Genomic DNA, 21,250 nt, shown 5'->3' with positions numbered 1-21,250 from the left:
AGTAGAAATTGCATGGGTGAGTGAGGAATTGCATCTTTTGTAAATTTTTCATGATGGTATTGGTGAAAATGCATATGTAATCAGAATTCATTATTGTTTTGAATCATATCTACATTGCAGACAAAATTGGTCTATTCAGTCACTCCTAGTCTACTAAAACCTTGGCTGATGAGATGGAAAAGAATTGACGCAGCCAAAAGTTTGAGAAGGAAGGCACGTCTGCTGCATTATATGTAAATGCATGTAATGTTAGACATCATTGCATATCAGTCTCATTTGGACATGCAAGGCAATCATGTGCCCTACATGGGATAATGGATGGGCTATTAGTGATTTGGTATCATTCAGTGAAGGCTCCATTCACCTCCAAGAGGTTGTTCATCATGTAACACAGGACCATGGGATTACTAGACATAAGGTAAAAGCTTTGCTTCTCATTGACAATTTGCATCCTACCACAACCCGGTTGGTGGCAAAGATTGTAATAGGGTCATAATGTTGCGTAATACATCTGCACTCATTCAACTGATGAACCAAGATGTTTCAGTTGCAACAAAATGGCTATACTGGAGAAAGTTAGGTGAGGATGGTGCTCCAGGACAATGAGGAGGAGGAGCAAGGCTTGGATACACATGTCTGGAATAGATTGGAGAATCTGCGAAAGTGTTTGCTGAAATGTGCCATCGGATAACACCACAGATGCTTGGGAGGATGTTACCTTACACATATTGGAGCAAGCTTGGAAAAGTTTCCTGAAAGGGGAAGAAGGTTCGATCGACTTCCCAAGGTGTCACCGTTGATGGCTTTCATGCCTAACTCACTAAAGGAGGTGACAGTGTTCCCAAGGATGGTGCACGAGTGGTTGGATGACAATGGTGGTGATCCTAGTTTCCAGCTGTTGTCTGACATTGAGATATCTGCTGCAGTTGTTGCTGGTGAGAGGGAGGAGGAAACCTCCTGACGATGATGACAACAACAAAGATGATTCTGCATCACAACTAGCCCCTTCATTAAAGTATGTGGATGGTATTTGATATGTTTGAGGTGATGGAAAATCCCAACATCAACCATAATGCCTTTCCCTTGGAGTGCGTTGAAGGCTTGAAGGCATTCAAGAAATGTGGCGGACAGTGATGGCAAAGCAGAATTTTCATTCTTATCGTCAGAGTACCCTTGATAGCTCCTTAAGGCCCCTAACTCCCTTGCACCCAGCCTATCACCACTGAGTTCTTCAGTAACTTTGTTGTTTAGCTCAGAAACCCAGGCAACACTTCAGGAACCTTTGACATGCCAGGTTTTTCCACTCAGGAATCCTAAATATGTCTGCCATTTCATGAAGACCAGGACCCTTTAGGCACTTAAATGCTTGTTCAGTCCAGTCTGCCACTTCATGACCTCAACAAGGTAGTACAGAATCTTGGTGTTACACTGGTGTTGGGGGGGTTAGTAGGAAAACTTGTAAACCTCTTCACAAGTTTCTAGAAGTCAACCGTCTTATGCAGTTTTGGCACCACACACATTTACTCAAGAGACAAAAAAATAAAAAAACAAGGAAAAAAAAACAAGTGTCAGGTGTTTGGTGGTAGTGCACAGTACATAACGTTTTGTGTGGTAAGTGAGAAAAAGCTTTGCTTTTTTTTGTAGATATTGGGTAAAAAGGTGCAAATCATGTTTATCAAAACTACAGTACAGTAATGTATTGTACCACACCTACCATATTGTGTTATGCATAAGCATGTACATAGTGTATGACTATCTTGTTAGGACAAAGGGAAAAAAGTTACTGTAGAAACTTATGGTGTGACATACAGTTTTTCGTTTAAAGTTGGCACTTTTGGCTGAAAGCATAATTTAATGCATACAGTTATGCTTTGTTGACAAGGTGAGGAGGTAAGGATATGAAGTTGCCATTTAACATCTGTAGTGTTTTTCATCTTATCACATACATCCATTTCATTCATGTACATAATATAAATTTCATGTGCCTGAACATTTTCTCAAGTGCTCAAAGAGATCACTTCCCACTTCTATTTTAGAATTTCTCCAATTATGTACTGTCTTGTCCTCTTTCTCTACATGCTTTTTTTTTAAGGATAATGTATTTTTTTTCCTCTCTCTCTCGCACCCCCCCTTCCTCACCCTCTCGCTCTCTCTCTTCTCTCGTCACGCTCGCCATCGTCTCTCTCTCTCTCCATCCATCTCTCTCTCTCTCTCTCTCCTCTCTTTTCTCTCTGGTGATCATCTGCTCTCTCTCTCTCTCTCTCTCTCTGGTGATCATCTGATATCTTGCTCTTGGATAAGTAGCACTTTGGATATCCCCTTAACTCATGTGATCAAGAAACTGATTCTAAACACATTCTGCACCAGGTGAATAAGGAAAGGAGGAAACCCTAGTACTACTAACTATGACATGGAAGCATGAAGGGTGTGGTATGTGTGGCATTGGGTAGTTTTCTCTACCTTTGCTGAACATTCAGAAAAGGATGGTATTGGTCAAGACATTGATTCTACTTGATGTAGGCCCTGTCTGAGTGAGAAAAGGAAGCAAAGACATTGATTCTGCTTGATGTAGGCCCTGTCTGAGTGAGAAAAGGAAGCAAAGACATTGATTCTGCTTGATGTAGGCCCTGTCTGCGCGAGAAAAGAAAGAAAACAGTAATGCAACCCATGACCCTGAATTCCCTCTGGGAAGACATCTGGAAGGATGTGAAGAGTGTAGCAGCATGTGAGGGAATGGCTGAATTTTGTAATGCAATGCCCTCTTTTGTCAAATGATCAGAAGCAGATAATAGTGACAGGTAAAGTACACACTATTCGGCAAGTTTTGTAGCTTTTGGGGGGAGAGCACTAAAGCTGCAACAGCTACCTGGAAGATAAGATGACAACATTAACAGAAGAGATCTCTTAACCACTGGACAGCCATTACAAATTGGTGCCTGGTGGTTCACTTTATGAGTGATTTTGTGGAACTCTAAGACCTGGGTCACCAGGTTTCTTCATGCTAAGGGTTTACTTAAACCCACTGTCAGATAACATCAACACCTGAGGTAGATCACTCACGCTCAATTGTCGGTGCTCATTTGTCTTGAGCTCAAAGGTTGGTGCATTGAGCATGCTATATGTTTTTTTTTAATAAGTGTAAATAATATTTTTATGTTTCTTTTCACTGTTATGGATGGTCAGTATGTTAATAGAAAGCATTTCCTTATGTTACACTGAGCACAGTATCAGCATGATTAAGCCAATATCTGAGATATGTTAGCCTAGACTAAAAGGGTTACTATTCCAATGCACTTTTCCCGTGTGGAGCACATAGTTTCTCTGCATAATCCTTCCAGCTCCATTTCTATTGCTTTTTCCATCTGCCTTTTTCCTAACAGAGTGTTAAACTTGTTCGACATCCCATGTAAGCACAAATGTTTAAACACAGAGAGAGAGAGAGAGAGAGAGAGAGAGAGAGAGAGAGAGAGAGAGAGAGAGAGAGAGAGAGAGAGAGAGAGGCACAACTGGAAAAGGGCATATAGTATGTACTGGACTATGTCCAACCCCCCTATCCATCTGTAGCTTAATGAAAGCATTGGTTTAATCTCTCATTTTACTTGCCAAGGACTATGTCCAACCCCCTATCCTTTTGTAGCTTAATAAAAGACATTGGTTTGATCTCACATTTTACTTGCCAACCCTTTGTTAACAAACTAGGAGTTAGCACAACAGGAGTAACAAGTTAACAACTATACGAGGTGTGATCATAAAGTATCGGGACTGGTGCTATAGTAAAGGAGTTAAAATATGCGGAATGAGGCCACTTGGCACAGATTGGCCTTGACCCCAACTGTGCATACACACTTGAGTTTTTAGCGTCTTGGCTCACTTCCACTCTACAGCTGCGCTTGGAAGGAACATGTGTAAGACCTACACAACGGTGCAAAAAGTGTATGGAAAGGAGTGTATGAGTCGCACATGAGTGTATGAGTGGTTCAGATGTTTTCAAGATGGCTGACAAAATGTTAACAGCGAAAAACATTCTGAGAGGCCCGCAACCAGCAGAATTGAGAAAAATGTCATTGACTTTGACTACAAGGAAATTGTTCATCATGAGTATGCTCCACTCCTGGTCAGACAGTAAACAAGGAGTACCACTGTGACCTCTTGTGACTTTTGCAGGATGCTATTCATCAGAAAAGGCCAGAACTGCATGCGTCTGGTGAGTGGCAATTACCAATTACACCATGACACACCTACCCATTCAGCACACCTTGTGCAGCAGTGTTTGGCCAAGCACAACATCCCTTAGGTCTGACAGCCACTGTATTCCCCAGATCTCTCCCCCTTTGACTTTTTCATCTTTCCAATAATCAAATCCCACTTGAAATGAAGAAGATTACAGGACGTAGAGGATATCCAAGGGAATGCAATGAGGCAGCTGCTGATTATCCCAGAAAACAAGTTCCAGGAATGCTTCCATAAAAAGAAACAGTGCTGGATAGTGTGTGACTTCCGAAGGGGACTATGTACTTTGTAGGAAATTAAATTCTAAAATGACTGCACTTCAGCAAGCACAACATCTTATATTGACAAAAGCTGTCAATATAATATGCACAAAAAAGCTGTCAATATAATATGCACAAAATGCATATCTTCGAGGGGCATATCTTTGAGGGATTCTCTTATTATTAAACAGTTTAACCAGACAGCTAAGCTGAATACCTGAAGTCTCTAAGGGCAGACAAGAAAATGGTTTACCATATGGTAGACTATGCCCATGCACTATTCTTCCTGTGTTGGCATGCCACCTTGGTGGCTGCGAGTTGGATTCTCGGGCATTCCATTGAGGAGTGAGAGATGTGTATTTCTGGTGATAAAAGTTCACTCTTGATGTGGTTTGGAAGTCATGTAAAGCCGTTGGTCCCATTGCTGAATAACCACTGGTTCCATGCAACATAAAAACACCATACAAACAAACAAACTATTCTTCTTGTTTACCCTGTGTACATGTCTTTATTTATATTCTATGTTTAAAATTATCTGTGCATAATAGTCCAACTATAATTTACCCATAAATTGTATACCAGATCACTTTGTTTGTTTGTTTTGTTTGTTTGTATGGTGTTTTTACATTGCATGGAACCAGAGGTTATTCAGCAACGGGACCAACGGCTTTATGTGACTTCTGAACCACGTCAAGAGTGAACTTCAATCACCAGAAATACACATCTCTCACTCCTCAATGGAATGGCTGGGAATCGAACCCGCGACCACCGAGGTGAGAAGCAAACACCAAACCAACCACACCACTGAGACGCTCCCAGATCACTTTGCTTAATATAATGCTTAATTCTTTATATTTGTGCCTAGTGTGCTTGTAAAGACTTTACTGTTTATCCTTGGGGTTATATCTTCATTCATATACATAAATCTTTAAAATTAACTGATCATCAGTGCATAGTAATTCAGTGTAAGTTACTAATAATTTCATTACAGGTCACTTTGCCTAATGCTTAATTCTTTATATTTTGTGGGCTATACTGACTTTGGTATATGCTTGTACAGACTAGGACTATCTGGACAAAGTTATAGGCCAGGGTTTAAAGTAGGCTAGCCTAAGTCATGGGGTGGTCATAAGTTCATATTGTCCATGTACATAATCCTTTCTATTTACTTTTAGGGTTATTATCACCTGTTACCGAGTATGTGTAATATAGTATATTTGTATTTAATCCTTTCTATTTACTTTTAGGGTTATTATTACCTGTTACCAAGTATGTGTAATATAGTATATTTTCTGATCACTGGTGCATCAAAACGGTAGAGTACCAATATTTCAGTTCTGGAAGGCTGTCACAACTGTCACTTTGCTTACCATTGTAGTAAATGGAAGAAGATTTTTAAGCATTACATAGTTATTTCTTTGTATTTTATAGTTTGTATAAACTACACTATATACTGGCTATGTTCGTTAGGATTTGACATAAAATAGCCCAAGTTGGTGTTGATCATTTACATACATCATCTGACTTCTTACAATAAAGGATAGCCCTTTGTTTCTATAATCATATATTAGGAAGCATTCATCTCAGCCCTGTACTGCCCAAATGTCAAGGCATTATCAGTTAAGGAATAATCATGGAAAACTTATACAGACCTCATAATTCAACCTGCCTTGCTCCAGATTTTAGTCAAGATTAGCATTGGGGTACTGATCACAGAAGCACTCTTCCTCCCTGAATTGCAACAAAGCTACTTTGTCTTGCTCAAACAGGACAAGCTATCAAGTCATAGGTCTCTTGAAGTATATCTCCAATGTTTCTACAATGGGGTAGCTGTATATCACATGGCTCTGAATTTATGGGGTGGTGATGTTTTCAATGCTGGGATTGAATATATAAGGGAAATGTCTTCCTGAAAAAATATCTAGCAGTTCCTATCATCTGTTTTCTTGCCTCTTGCTGCTTGGATGACATTATATGTCAGATTAGATGGCTAGTATTCATTACTAAGGGATCAGTGACCTTGTGGATGCCTTGAAGTACCTTTACCTTTGGGATGGTCTATAAATTCAAGTCTCTCTTATTCTGTCTCTCTAGTATGCATTTTTCAATAAAAATGTCTGAAACCTTGGGACTAGTGTGGACAGAAAATTCACTCCTGTGGCCCCATCAAGAGGTCTTAAGGTTACATTCCTATTATCAATGATGATAGACTACACCTTCAATTCTTATTCATGAGACTTCAGTATCCCTAGTCTCAGTCCCAAAGAACATTATACTCTCCAATTTATGGTCTATTCCTCTGTTCAAAAGGACTTTGTACTTAAGTTCACAAATTTTGTACTTGTAGTATTTCGGACCTATTCAAATACTATTTAGGCATACTTAAAAAAATCTATCACACCTCAATTTGTTTTCTCATAGTCCTACCCAATGCCTCCTCATCCCTCTTCACTTATGGACAACTAACCTACATTGTACATAATGAACTTCCAAGGTTGGTATCTAGAACTACCTGAACTGATAAGACAATATTTATTAATTTTTTGGGAAGGAGGAGGTTAGCCAACCTTAAGGTTAGACCTTCCATCCTAACAAGGTCTAATTTCTAGCCCAACCTACGAGTAACCATGTCATCAAGTTTTAAATACGTGTCAGATTTAGATACCTGATCTCTAATGACATAATCCCAATTTGAAAACTCTCTCCAGCCAGCTAGAAAACCAAGTAGTAATTAAGTTGGGCAAAATTTTATCTATTTAAACATGGTAATTTTCTAAAATAAATTTTGTTTCATATTCATCATTGCTTACTTCTACCTTCATGTCAATGACCCTCTTTCCCTCTCCAACTAGGTGAACAGGCATCTACATATTATATAACAAGGTGCCTTACTGAATGGAGTCATTAAGAGTTGCAGGGTCTGGGGTCTTACTCCTTTTAAGAGCATCTTAAACCTTTTTATAATAATTTTAACATTATTTTTATTACATATTAAATAATGTATCCCATTAGCTGCTTCAAGCTGAACTATTATGATAATGCAAGATAAAGATTTATGGAACAAAATGTCTGTAAATATATTTTTATATAAGTAATCTCATAACTAAGGGGGAAGTTTCATCATCTGTTCTTTGAAAAGTAACAGAAAATATATTTTTATATAGGTGATCTCATAATTAAGGGGGAAGTTTCACTATCTGTTCATTGAAAGGTAAAGTGCAGTTTAGTAAAACCAGGGTTGTTGTCTGTTTGTGTTTCACAGACAATCCTAATACAATTATGTAGCTTACACTTGAAGATACCTAAGGGCACATTTGACAATTACGTATTCTTTCAGGCAACATTTTTCCTGTTTCCAGCAAAATACTTTGCAAAAAAAAAAAAAATGCTAAAGTGCTTATTTTAATGGTATCAGGGGAGGTGATTTTTTTTGGTGCTAATTGGTACATGACTACATTTTCTAGACTACAAAGGAATAACAAAGTACACTAAGGTCAAGGTGGAGGATGGGATAAAAATATCGGGATAAACATACAAAGCAATACTATATAACAATGAATCTATAAATTGCAATAGAACAAAAAGTAACTCATTTTACAAGTACAATACAGCAAAGTGGATAATCTAATTTAAAAAACATCTTGAAACACAAGAAATCACATAATTCATAAATTCTCTGTAGAATTTACATTAAAGCTAGCTGAAAAGCCTGAACACACTTAGATAGAAATTCACCAATAACTTTACAAAACAAGGAAGCAATGTTAAAAAAATTTAATATCTGTAAACAAAAAAATTGGTTAAACTATAGAAAGTAACCAATAAACTGTGATAGTGTTCTCCAACTAGTACAACAGGACTGAAGAAGTGATACAGAAACTATGTTCTGACCCCATATCCTTAAATGCAGGTGGAGGGAATACTGTACTAAAATGTGAGGAATTACAATATTAGTATTGTTGTCTTTATAAGACTTTATTATAAAGGGTTACCCAGGAAAAATGATCCTGTAAAGTCAATGGGCTATATCTTTCAAAATATGGAACCTGTAACAAAATGTAAATTACTAATCAGCAGTTTCAGCTGCATACGGATATATTTTTGCTTTTTGAATAGTGGAGTAATGCAGCCAAAACCCCAGGAAGGAAGTGGCATTCAGGCCAAGAGTAAACAAGGCTGAGTCTGGTTGTAAACTAAAGTATCATTTATGATCTTTGTGTCACTTCTATCGAGAGAAAATAACTAAAAGAAACAACAACTGTGTTTGTCTGTTGCCCATTCAAGTGTGCTTTATAATTTTTCTATGCATTATAGGCTTCCAAAAAATTGCACTACAAAATGGGCCATTTCCATCAACTACTTCAAGTCAGTCAATAAACTTTTACTTATTGATGGTCTTGACTGCACATTTAATAAATGCATTCAACAAATATCCACATATTCATTGTTTTATGATTTCCAATCACTCCTAGTTACAAAAAAATATATCTTGACTGACAAAGAAACCGTGTCCTGGTTCCAGAATCATTCAAAATTCTAATTATTATTTACTTAAAATTGAGAGCACTACTGGAAATGACATGGACGAAAGAAGCTTCATAGCAAAATACGTACGTATAAGGTATTTTCATAAACCTACAGTTGATACTATATTCCATTTGTCAACCATACAGTCCCAATACTTGTCCAACACATCACAAAGGTCACCACTAGATTAAAAATGTGAATTTCTTCTGCAATAATGACTGTAATGTTAATATTTGAATTTGAGGCTTAACAGTCCAGGCATTATCTTTTTAGTATTAGTACAATACAAGTATACTGAAAACTGACTTTATGGCAAAGTATTGAAAATTATACCAATGGTAATGCAAGAAAAAATGAAAGAAAAAAAAGGGAATACACACAAGCTATTTTAAAGTACAAGGATACATACCATGATACCACCATTTTGTTTTTTTCGGGTTGGCACTGCAAGTTTTTACATAGTAACTATTATCTGGTGGTCGTTTCTGTGTGAAGAAAATAAGTAAAATTTTAGTGCAGGGTAGGAACATACTCATGGGTTTATTGAAAATAAATTCTTATTCTGATTGTATTTTTTCACTATGTACCTTTCAGTATTTATAATTACACAATGGAAAATACTTACCTTTTCTTTACATGATGATAACATAGAAATAATGGATAGACAAATAGCCTGAACTGACAAGGCTGGGGACCAATCTTCTGTTAAAATGCTTAAGCATATATGCCCATTCGAGTAGATATGTGGATGGATGGGAATATTGTCTCCAACAAATATCACCTGAAAAATACAATTTATTAAAGGAAACGCTTAAGATTCACAATGGGTAACTAATTAAGAGCATAGTTATGTTGATAAAAGAGAATAACTTATGATAAATAAAACCAGAAAACATATATCTTTAAAACATTTAAGTTTTGGTAAAGTTGCTTTATGTGACCTATACCAGATTCTGTACTATGTGTAATTAATTTACCCAATACACATATGTAATCAATTTAGTATACAAGCCTTTACCTTGCACAGTTTGCAAAATTTTTTATAGCCAAATTTTCCAAAATCAATCAAACATGGGCCCCCTCTACTCTGCCTTGTGGTTGGAACTTCAGGTCAACTTGATAGCTGATTTCATTGTGTGCTCTCTCTATTTGGAGAAGTACTAGGCAAAGTTATAGACTGTTGGTGTCAGCTGAGAGTGTCCACCGAGCTTCCTCACCCAACCATGTTGAAAAAATATGATGCAGTCAGCAACCTCCTCCATCAGGCTGTGACAGAGAGCAGTCAGTCTCCAGCTGAAAATGGGTGGCTTCTGAACTCTTCCTTGATCTTTTTGATGAGCAGAGTCAAGGTACTGGGGGGATCAAAGGATACTGATACTACCGCATTTTATATACCTACTGTGTGGTGACTTTCATGAAGCCTCTAGCAGCTCTGAAGGTCACTACCTTGAAGACTAAATAGTACTTGATAAGGCATTAAAATAAGGGTTAGAATGAAATGGGCACCCATCAAACCCTGGCCAGCTGTTCAGCTTTCTCCTTCTGGAAAGGGAAGAGGCCCCCTTCAGACCTTAGCGCCTCAGTTGCGTGATCGCTATGGTCTTGGGTTGCCACCTCGGTAGCCGTGAGTTCGATTCTTGGGCATTCCATTGAGGTGTGAGAGATGTGTATTTCTGGTGACAGAAGTTCACTCTCGACGTGATTCAGAAGTCACGTAAAGCCGTTGGTCCCATTGCTGAATAACCACTGGTTTCATGCAACGTAAAAACACCATAAAAACAAACAAACAATCCCCTTCAGACCTTTTCCCCAACCTCGCTGGCCTTAGTTTAAGAGTCAGGTAAGGGCTTGGAGGAAGGGTAAGGGTGAGAAAGGAGAGGGACACTGGAGGTGGCAGTCCTTTTCTTTAGCTGCTATGAGTTGAAGGGTGTCTGTCACACCATTAAGAATTAGATAGACTGGGGTTTACAGAATGGATACAGACTACCTTTCAAGGACTGCTATCCACCCCTAACTCTTCTGCTGATCCATTTTCTGCCTACCATCCGGGCTTCCAGTTGAAGCAGAGGCCATGGTGAAAACTCAGCCCTGAAAGACAAAGACCACAGGACTCCACACTTCTAGAGTTGCCTTCTCTTCATTTAGAGGTTGACAAGGCTGGAGACCAGTGATCAATCTCTGCACTGACCAGGTATATATTATAGACCCAATTCAGAACAGAAAATTCCAGTCTGTGTTAACTTTCACCAGAGAGGGTGAAATAGATATGATGGATGTGTATTAACAAGGACTCTGGGAAATACATACTGCTGCTTTGTCTGCAAAAGAAATGCCCCTCAGTTTGCTGCTCTGTGCTCCATTCTGTTGACAACCAACACTCCCCCCCCTCAGCCCCCATGTTACCTTGAGTGTTCACCCCTTTTTTTTTTTTTGGTTTTAGCCAACTTAGTAGTAGGGATATACTTGGTGCATAGCGATGATTAGCTAATTTTAGCATATTCCGAGGATCAGTTGTTTCAAAATTAAGACCGCCTTTTCACTTTTGGTCAGGATCTGGAATGAATTAATAAATCATGAAATTTAGGCTATAAAGCCAAGCACTGGGATACCCTCAGCCATTCAGTGGTTAAGACATCGAAAATAGGGAGCTGGAGCTGGACAGCAAGGTAGGTAGATCCAGAAAATGACATAAAGAACAAGGATGTGAAGGTGAATCTGGGAGAAAGCCCCATAGTCGTACTAAGAAGTAATAGTTAAAAGCAGGACTGCAAGATGGAAGCAAGATAAAATGCTAAAATGTGGGTGCAGCCAAAATGATGCTGCAAACACCATTCAATAATGCCTACTGAGCACCATTCGAGATTCACTGATGTCACTAGTCTCCAATAGGGTTCATGATCTGGAGATCATCGTGAGCACTATGAATCAGAAGAGGCATTGAGGCATGCCGATAGGCATGACAGTCTTTCCTGGGGATTCTAAAATCAGCAACCTCAAATAGGTCACAGGGCTTTTCTGTCCTGACCACTAGCTCAGTTTTGGCAAGTCATTCTCTGTAACCTGTTGTCCTTACAGAAGCCTATGCAAATATTTGCTACAAATACACGAACTACTTTAGTAATAGGTACGAATTTGAAATCTGGCAGGGTAAAATAAATAATCTCCTACAAATAAACAATTATTGGTAAGAAAGCAAGCACAGATTATTGTATCAACTTTCTAAAATTGTCACTCTAAATTCATGAACAAAAACTATGCATATCTATGTATCACAAAATTACTCTTCACAGCCAAAAACTCACCTCTGGAGAATCAAATGGATATTTTGGTGAAAACTTAAACTGTAACTGGAACTTTTCGCCTTCGTAAAGGGTGCCTGAGGCGCCTTCCATATGAACAACCCACCTGAAATAAAATGTGCTCTTATAATCTGTTACTCCTACTGAAGTCTCCAAAATCAATGAAAATGCTAAACTATGTAGATACTGAGTTAATTTGAGTAATTCATCAATAGAGTACACTTACGCTTGAAAGGAGTTAATACTGATAGAATACACTTTCACAAATATAACATGGATCACCAGAGAATATGAGGTAATTTCAATACTGTTTTTATATTATTATTATTATTATAAAGGTAATTCTTGCAAATCTTTGTACTGTACTAAAACATGGTGCTGTCTATTTTACCATATTAAATAAAAGTTTTTATTTTATTTTATGCCATTTCAAAAAAAAAAAAAGTTGCATGACACTAAATTTCCTGGGATATTCAAAGCCACCCATGATGGACAGTTCTTTCAAGAACAACTGGTTACTTTTAACACAACAACAGATAGTTCCAACCTCCTCAGTCAGGTTTCCTAACAAAGATTATAGTTAAAATTTCTTTGGCATTATGGGATATACTGACTTCTTTCCAGGTAGATTTCTCGGCACACACACACACACAAACACAGAAGACGTAAATAATTGGATGGGTTAATGGCATCACTTTCGCCGATGCCTGGTCTAGTCTTCATAGTTTATCGTTTTAAATGATCGTGAAAAGAGGACATGGACACAAGATTGAGAGTTCCTATGTTCAGGGGTAGAGAAGCATACAGCATAGTTTTTTTTCTTTTTATAAAAGCATCAGTAAACTACCAATTCACGAATAAAACGAAATACACTTCAATACATTCACAAAAGCCTAAGAAAAAAAAAATAAACTGGATGAGAGACAAACAATTGCTGTCCTCGTTCCCTTGGGTAATTATAAACCGGAGAGAGCAAAGCATTCATTCACTTCTAAACATGGCCCAATTCACATGCGCCAATAAATGGAAAGCTATCTCTCTACATGAAAACAAACAAAGCCTGAATACAGGATACCTGCCTCGGCAGACCCTACCCGTAGATATTGACAACCTTCATCCGAGAGAACTGGTTTAGAATATTCATACGACTACTGATGCGAAGAACAGGGAATGGAATTTCCTCTCCTCATCTCGAGTACTTCTGGGACCCCTCCAGACTGCGTCCAGAATAAATTCCCTTTGGCGCACAATCAAAGAATGGCCCGGGGTGAAAAAGGGGTACATATTTACATATATATTTACTTTACTTTTTCCTCTCTCCAAAGAAGACGGAAAAGAAGATAAATGATGAAATTATGCGTTTAGACTTTTTTTTTTCTCCCACTCCTCCCACTCTTTGGATTGTATAAATATATATTGCATAACTGACCAATATATATTTTTTATAACCCATGCAAACAAAAATTACGAAAGTTAAACAAGTCAAAAGAGGTTAATGACTTGTATACCCAGAACTGCACATCCTAAAATAAAAACTGAACTGTTTTTAAAATGATAATCATAAAGTAAAAGATTCACTTGACACAGTACACTTCCTTGGCTCCATCGCCTTTAAATGTACTTTTTTCCCCAACTATACTCTGTTTTTTTCCATCTGTCCATCCGCCTGTGGTGTTTTCGCATGGTAACACTGCGTCCCGGCTTTAAATAGTTACGCTATGTGTAAGTTTTAGGTAAATAAAAGGATATCTGGGTGTACATTTGCAACTGAAAAGCGTTTTCATAATTTACTGTATGCGAATTACACTGTTAATATTCGAAATAGGATATTGTTATTATTGTTGAATGTAAGCTGAATGTAACTATCTAAGCCCGGGACGCAGTGTTACCATATACAAACACCATAGGCGGGTGGACAGATGGAAAAAACTGAGTATAGTCATAATCGTCTTCAAACTTGACCCACCCTAATGCCATTCGTCTTATCTATGCTAAAGCCGTTTTTCTGCTTTGCCTAAACTTTTACTTGACTTATGTTTCGGTCTTTTTTCCTTAAAAGGAATCCCAAATGGATTTTTTTTATTATAAATATATTCTTTACTTTTTACTTTGATATCCTCAAATTTTGCCTTGGATTGTTTCATTTAGCTTTTTTTGGGTTCTGAGTCTTCCTCTAATTTTCTTTTTGGTGGCTACTAGATATCCTTGCTTTCTTGACACTTTTTGGAAGATCGTCTTCTGAATTTGACTTTAATCATAACTTCTCTTGTTGGACTGTATTTTGGCTTGTCTTTTCTTCAAACTGTACTTCCCTTCGATTTTAGCGCCTCAGTGGCGTGGTCAGTATGGTGTTGGCCTGCCACCTGGGTGGCCACGAGTTAGATTCTCAGGCATTCCATTGAGGAGTTAGAGATGTGTATGTCTGGTGATAAGAGTTCGCTCTCGACGTGGTTCGGAAGTCGCGTAAAGCCGTTGGTCCCGTTGCTGAATAACCACTGGTCCCATGCAACGTAAAAAACCATACAAACAAACAATCTCTCTCTCTCTCTCTCTCTCTCCAGTCAAGAGCACTTAGTTCTCCCAAGGTATATAAATATTATAGATCGGATAGAAATTGTCTTTGGTTTCTAAAAAATTTGGTTTCTAAAATAAAAAAAAAAAAAAAAAAAAAAGTCATTGAACTTGCCTCATGGATTTCCTTTAGCCTATTATTTTCATTTAACGAAAGCATCAGCAACTATCCCCTAACTCGAAACTACGAGTCCTTAGAAGAAAGACGAAATTTCTCAGCGCATAAAAATTCTCATAACCTCTTCGACTGACAATATGGACGCAGCGAGGCGGGGAAAAATAGACTCGTGATCACCGACCCTATTTTATGCCTATCTTGATATTTTATCGGGATGCAGCTTGTGCTTCTTGCATTTTTAAAAGGTTTGTTGGAGAACCTGCCACGGAAACATTTTATGAAAATTACCCGCCACTGGTTGTATTTATTTCTCTTATATTTAACAATTTCTTGTTTATGGCGATACTAAAAATGCTTCAACAATGACAACCTCTAATTGTATTAATTTATAATCTTAATGTTTTAACTAGCGTAATTTACAAAGTTTAGTTGCCTCTTCTTGCGATATCTGAATAATCTTTCGCTCTCTCCCTCCCCTTCCCATCCCTTGTTCTTTAGAGACCCTATTAAGGGCTGCATTTATTGTGCTCACTCATGTGAATAGTTTCACTTAAATCCTAAATTGTTTACTAACTTCCCTTTGTGCTTCTATCCTTTCAAGTTTGGATAGTTTGGGGAACTCAGCCCCAAATACAGTAAAATGTCGAGGAAGGCTGATAACATAGGCCTAAGTCGGCCTATGAGAGGCGGGGTGGTCCTTTTAAATGCTCTCGTATGTATTTTCCATTTATCCATCAAGCTTTACTATATGAACCTCCTCCGACTCTTTATGGAATATATTTTTATGGTATATATCGAGAAGACCTCCCTTTTTACTTTCTCCTCGGCAGTTGAATCAAGGATCTTTCGTCGCATAAATACTATATATTTTCATTTCGACTCCAGAATCACTATAACTTCACTTAGTTTGTCAACTTTCCCTTTTTGTGTTACTTTCGAAGCTGGTTATGACACTATTCTCCCTTGAGTATACAGTACCATGTATCCTGCAGCATTAAAAAAACCGAAAGCTACGCAAACCTCGGAATTGAGAGATGTCAAAGCCAATGCAAAAGTACTAAGAGCAAATAATCTAGTCTGGTCTGCAGTGAGCGATTTTGTATTTCGATGAGGGGACACATTATATAAATAAACGATAAAAACAAGAGGACAAAATTCTAAAGACCAACATTAAACACGCTTAAATAATGCGTTCTTTCAAAGGGAGATGAGATACTAACAATCGCAGTATACATTCCACTGCATCATGACTTTGAGAATCCATCATAAATTTCTACCGAACACGTTGAAAGTATACACCATGTTCCGACTACGACGATTCGTGACACACCACTATCTCCAAATCCAATCCTTGTCTTTTTTTTTTTTTTTTTTTTTTTTTTTTTTTTGTTTTTTTTTTTTTTTTTTTTTTTTTTTTTTTTATAAGAACCATTATCCTATCGATCTTGATGTCTGCCCATTTATTCACACCAAGACTCTTTAGCAAAGACTTCTAAGAAGAACATGAACAATGTTTTACATGAAATAAGGACATTAATTAAAAAGCAGGAAATTCAGTCTTAATTATTTTTCCTTTCAGGAATACCGAATCAAATATTTATCAATATATTCTAGTGATCTTGCACATGGAATGCTTGGAAACTGTCATCAATAAATCCAGTGAAAACACGCACATGTGTATAATATATAATTACGTGATTTGCTAACACTACCTACATATATAAGGTATTGAGGACCAAAGCTTAGCCAGCAGTGGAAAAATGATGAAACTACAGCGCATGAAATGTTAGTTTGAAAATTAGCACATGTCGCAATCTACATACGCTATTATCACGAAAAAACATTTTGACATATCAGAGAGAATATGAATATTGTTTTATCAGTAACGACGGAAGATATGAAGAAAAAAACTGATTTTGATTTCTACTGAATGTGAAACAAACCAATTAACAAAATACCGGATGTGTTCAACATATAGTGAAAATATACATATTTTTTTTCGAAATATGCTAATAAACAAAAATATAACACAACACTGTGAAAAAATGAAGCCTTAATTTTGTGGTAAAAATGATAAATGATGAATAAAAATGTGCGCTCTATATTTACCAACGAAAAACATGAACTAGGTAGGAACACATTTTTACCTTTACTATAATGAATGATCTTTTTTTTTTTTTCTTAAAGCAGTTTAAGACCTAACAAAAATAAGTCTAACTTCTGGTTTTCTCAAGGGTAAATCAACTACTGGCATAAAAAACTAATCTAATTTAGACCCATATAGGTAATTACTAAAGACAACTAAGACTGTGCTTAAGCACAGATTTGTGTAAAATGGTAGCAAGAAGCGTTTATTGCCCGAGGAAAACAAAATCAACGTAGACTGTAATGTTCGCCACCGTAGGCGAGCAATCCACAACAAAAAGACCTATTTTCCCAGAACGTTACATTCCTCTTTCTCCCAAAACTTAGCCACGTGTTGTCGGTCACGTGACCATCTTCGGTTAAATTCTCGTGAAAAACCAGTACACTTTTTGTGCAATCCTCTTGACAAATAGACACATACCGCAAGAAAAAAACAAATGAAACCTACACCACTCTAATCCTATTCACCAATACCGAGCTGGCCTTTTGCTTCTCATTGTGACCCGAGCGCTCTCCCAACTCCTGAGATCTGTCACCAATCCGAGTAAAGACCATAGCGAACGCTACCAGAGGCTAATTCGGAATTATAAAATGGAAAAACTCACTCTGTAAGCTTCGTGTGTGCTTGATCAACGTCGACTGTGACACCAGGTGGGGGTTCCTTCAGCAGCGACATCAGCTCTTTCTGTAGACGTTTCTGGAAATAAAAACAATCAATCAATCGACTTGAAGGGGATGCTCTGCTTCTACGCCACATCATTTACTACATGGGAGGGTCATGGCTGCTTCAAGTCAAGGTGAATGTGTACAGCGTATGGTGAGCTACAGAAACTACCTTAATTTTTCTTTATCTATTTAGTATTTTTTTTTTTCCCAAGATGAACCATGCAGACAGTCACTTACTCCCAACGACCAAATTAATTCATCCTTCTGAATCATGGAATTTAAGTCAATGCCTATATCTTTAATCAGATCGCCGATAATTATGTTCAAAACAGGAAAGAAAATGTCTCGTTCAAACACCAAATTACATCAGCTGCTAAACGAGAGTCAAAATGTATGCTTAGTTTGAAAGGATGCATTTTGTAAGAGTTATGGGCAAAGGAATACGAATAGTTATCCAAAGATAAAAGATATATTCTCGACGAGTAGGACTTTAGGCATAAACTAAAATATATGAAAAATAAACAGCCGATTTTTATGGCATACAAAGAACAATTACGTTCTGACAGATGCAGAGGACCAAAGAACACTTCTTGCGTAGTTTTTGAAGTAAATTAATATAACAATACACAATATTTTATAGCAAATATCGGGTATTATACTGATAATATACCTCACAAACTACATAAAGCGTGTCCTTCTGCCTCCTGTAGCTGACTCGTGTTACATAAATAAATACGTTGGCTTAATTAATACACAAATATAATGACTATTATTATTTGTACATAACACGATGGAGTAAGGTATTATTATTGAAAAACAGTTGCTTCTCGTGGAGAAAGGAGTTGCAGTTACTATTGTTATTTGCACATGACACGGTGACGTTACGTACTATTAAAAAAGATTGCTACTAATGGACTTGCAAAATTTCCCTCCGATCAACTTCAACACATATAGGACGAGCACACACTTACATATATATATATATATATATATATATATATATATATATATATATATATTATATACAGCATGCATATCTACAAAAACTAAATATTTCAAACCCACAATATTTCTACCTTATATTTTCAAAATATGAATTTTTCTCCTTTTTTTCACCATAAAGCTGTACAAACATTGTTTGGGAAAGTGCAATGAAATATCAAAAGGGCCTAAAATTCAAAACTTGGATGACTTTCTACAGCCGCTACTGTCCCCTGATAATGTATCTACTGCAGAGCGAAGTTTCTTCTCAGCCACGGCCCATGAAACTTTCAGAGACACGGCCCGGTGGTGGCCTGTGTTGTTGGCACCTACAGCCATGCGAGTCTTTAAATAATATAAATACTGAGGCATGAGGGCTGCAATTTGGCATGTTTGATGATTGGAGGGTGGGTGATCAACATACCAATTTGAAGGCTTTTGGCCTCAGTAGTTTTTAAGACTTAAGGGCGGACGGACAGAAAACTAAAATGCTAATTTTTTTAAACATAACAATACGAAGGAAAAAAAGAAGTAGCAGACGAAGAAGATGAGGAGGAACAATAGGAAAACCCAGCTGAGATGTGCAATAACGTGTAAAGTGAAATGACATTAATTCTGATCCGATATCAATTTCCATCTATCCATCTGTCAGTAGTTGAAATAATCACTTAACATACTCTTTCTGACAATATAAAGCAAATAATTTTCCTACGAGACTGTTTTGACAGTGGCTTAACTATCCTCGCTACTTTGCACATTCCCGACCTGATCAATTTCTGTCCTACCCATAACACTGCATTCATTTATTCTGAAATAAACTGACACACTCAATTACTTCCTCCTCCTCACGATGAAGGACGGGGTCTTGTCGCATCACCCTCCTAAATTGCGTTACCGAATGTGAAACGTCACAGTTTAATCTTCAATGAAATTGCTTTATCTTCTCCTACCAATCTTCATGTCTTTACAGGACTTATGCAGTGCCGTCAATGCACCTAACAGGGTGCATTGTATGCATTACTAAAGGTTCTTTGCAGCGTCCCTTCGGCCCCTAGCTGCAACCCTTTCATTCCTTTTGCTGTACCTCCATTTACATTATGTTTTTTTCCTTCTTGCTATCCACCCTCTCCTGACAATACTATATGGTACAACTGCGCGTTTTTCCTCCTATTACACCTTTCAAACCTACCTACTCGCAATTTCCTCTCCAGGCCTGAACGACATTATAGGTCCCAGTGCTTGGCCCTTGGACTAAACTCTATAATCAATTCCATTCCATTATAGGACTTATATCACTCCTATAAACAGACTAACTCGTACACCGTATATTTTACAAAATACGATTTACAAAAGTCTGCTGACAACTGTGTACGACTTTCCATAACACCGGCGAATAAATTGTCTAATACAATGTTAACAAGTGAGATCATACATATTCCAGTGAAACTTCAAGAACATTTCCACATTTCCAAAAGACGTCTGCATCAACCAATAACATATACAAATTTAATAGTTTGACGTGCTGGAGAGAATTACCCAGCCATATTACGATGCAAACTTCATGCAATATTTATCAAGCACCTGGCCTCATCTGGTGTCTTAAGTAATTATGAAGTGTGCTATTTTGTGGTAGCTGGAGCTGGAACTCAAATTCTGGAAGAATATCAGCTAAACACCTCAGAGAAGTCATCATGTACTGAGTAATCTCTTAATACCTAAGAAGAAGAAGAGAAAAAAAAAACGAATATCAGATTAATAAATAGAGAAAACCAACATATGTCGAGTAAAAGAGTAACAGCATATGCTGAATTTCAGTTTAATGTTTCAAGAAAGGCCAACATGGGTTGCATCACAGCTTAGTATTTCATGAGATCACGCGTATACTGAGCATCAGCTCACGATTTCATGAATGCTTATGTATATCGAATATCCAGATTAATATTTCAGAGGAAAGAGCGAATGGGTTGATTGGGGCACAGGTGCGAAGCTCTTCAGCTGTTGACTTTCTTGGGAATGAAGCTTATCTAATAAAAAGATCGTTAGCCAAAAGGAGAATCTTATCATTACGACTCCTGTAAATCCGTTATCAAGAGGAGATAAAGCTGGGATGATTGATTAATAAGAACTTCCCTTACGATATTTCAGACAGACTTCTTTTAATATTAGAAGATATTCGTGTTACTCGAGTCTTTTCAATATAGGACAGGAATATCCTGCTATACAAGGGTAATGTGCGCTCTACATTTAACTATCAGTCTACAGCAATAAATTACAAAGCAACATATTGTACCTGACATGCCAAAAGTGCCGCGAACTGCCAATTTACTTAAATATTGCCGTCATTTTTAACAGAACAGGTATAATCATTATAAAAGTGAATCAATGACTTTAATAATCCTTAACGAAAGGGCCCATGAACACATGAAGAAGTAATGAAATAAAAAAGGTGTCAT

The 21,250-nt window shown here is 37.4% G+C and overlaps 1 protein-coding gene across 4 annotated transcripts in view; it reads right to left on the bottom strand.

The window, feature by feature from the left end:
* LOC135215102 (ubiquitin-conjugating enzyme E2 W-like) overlaps positions 1 to 21,250 on the bottom strand; it is a 405,544-nt gene that overhangs the window by 9,010 nt on the left and 375,284 nt on the right. For 3 of the 4 annotated variants that reach the window (XM_064249568.1, XM_064249577.1, XM_064249573.1), the window contains 4 exons: positions 17,756 to 17,847; positions 12,320 to 12,422; positions 9,643 to 9,798; positions 9,427 to 9,502 (listed from right to left, as the gene is read on the bottom strand). In XM_064249568.1, the coding sequence (XP_064105638.1) occupies positions 9,427 to 9,502; positions 9,643 to 9,798; positions 12,320 to 12,422; positions 17,756 to 17,847 (427 nt within the window). Of the gene's footprint in view, positions 1 to 9,426; positions 9,503 to 9,642; positions 9,799 to 12,319; positions 12,423 to 17,755; positions 17,848 to 20,378; positions 20,513 to 21,250 lie in introns of all 4 variants that reach the window. The other variant, XM_064249581.1, reaches the window with a different exon arrangement.

The sequence above is a fragment of the Macrobrachium nipponense genome, chromosome 19 (assembly GCF_015104395.2).
Source record: "Macrobrachium nipponense isolate FS-2020 chromosome 19, ASM1510439v2, whole genome shotgun sequence".
Lineage (NCBI taxonomy): Eukaryota > Metazoa > Arthropoda > Malacostraca > Decapoda > Palaemonidae > Macrobrachium > Macrobrachium nipponense.
The sequence above is the reverse complement of the archived record's forward strand: the minus strand, read 5'-3'. Positions and strand labels throughout refer to the sequence as shown.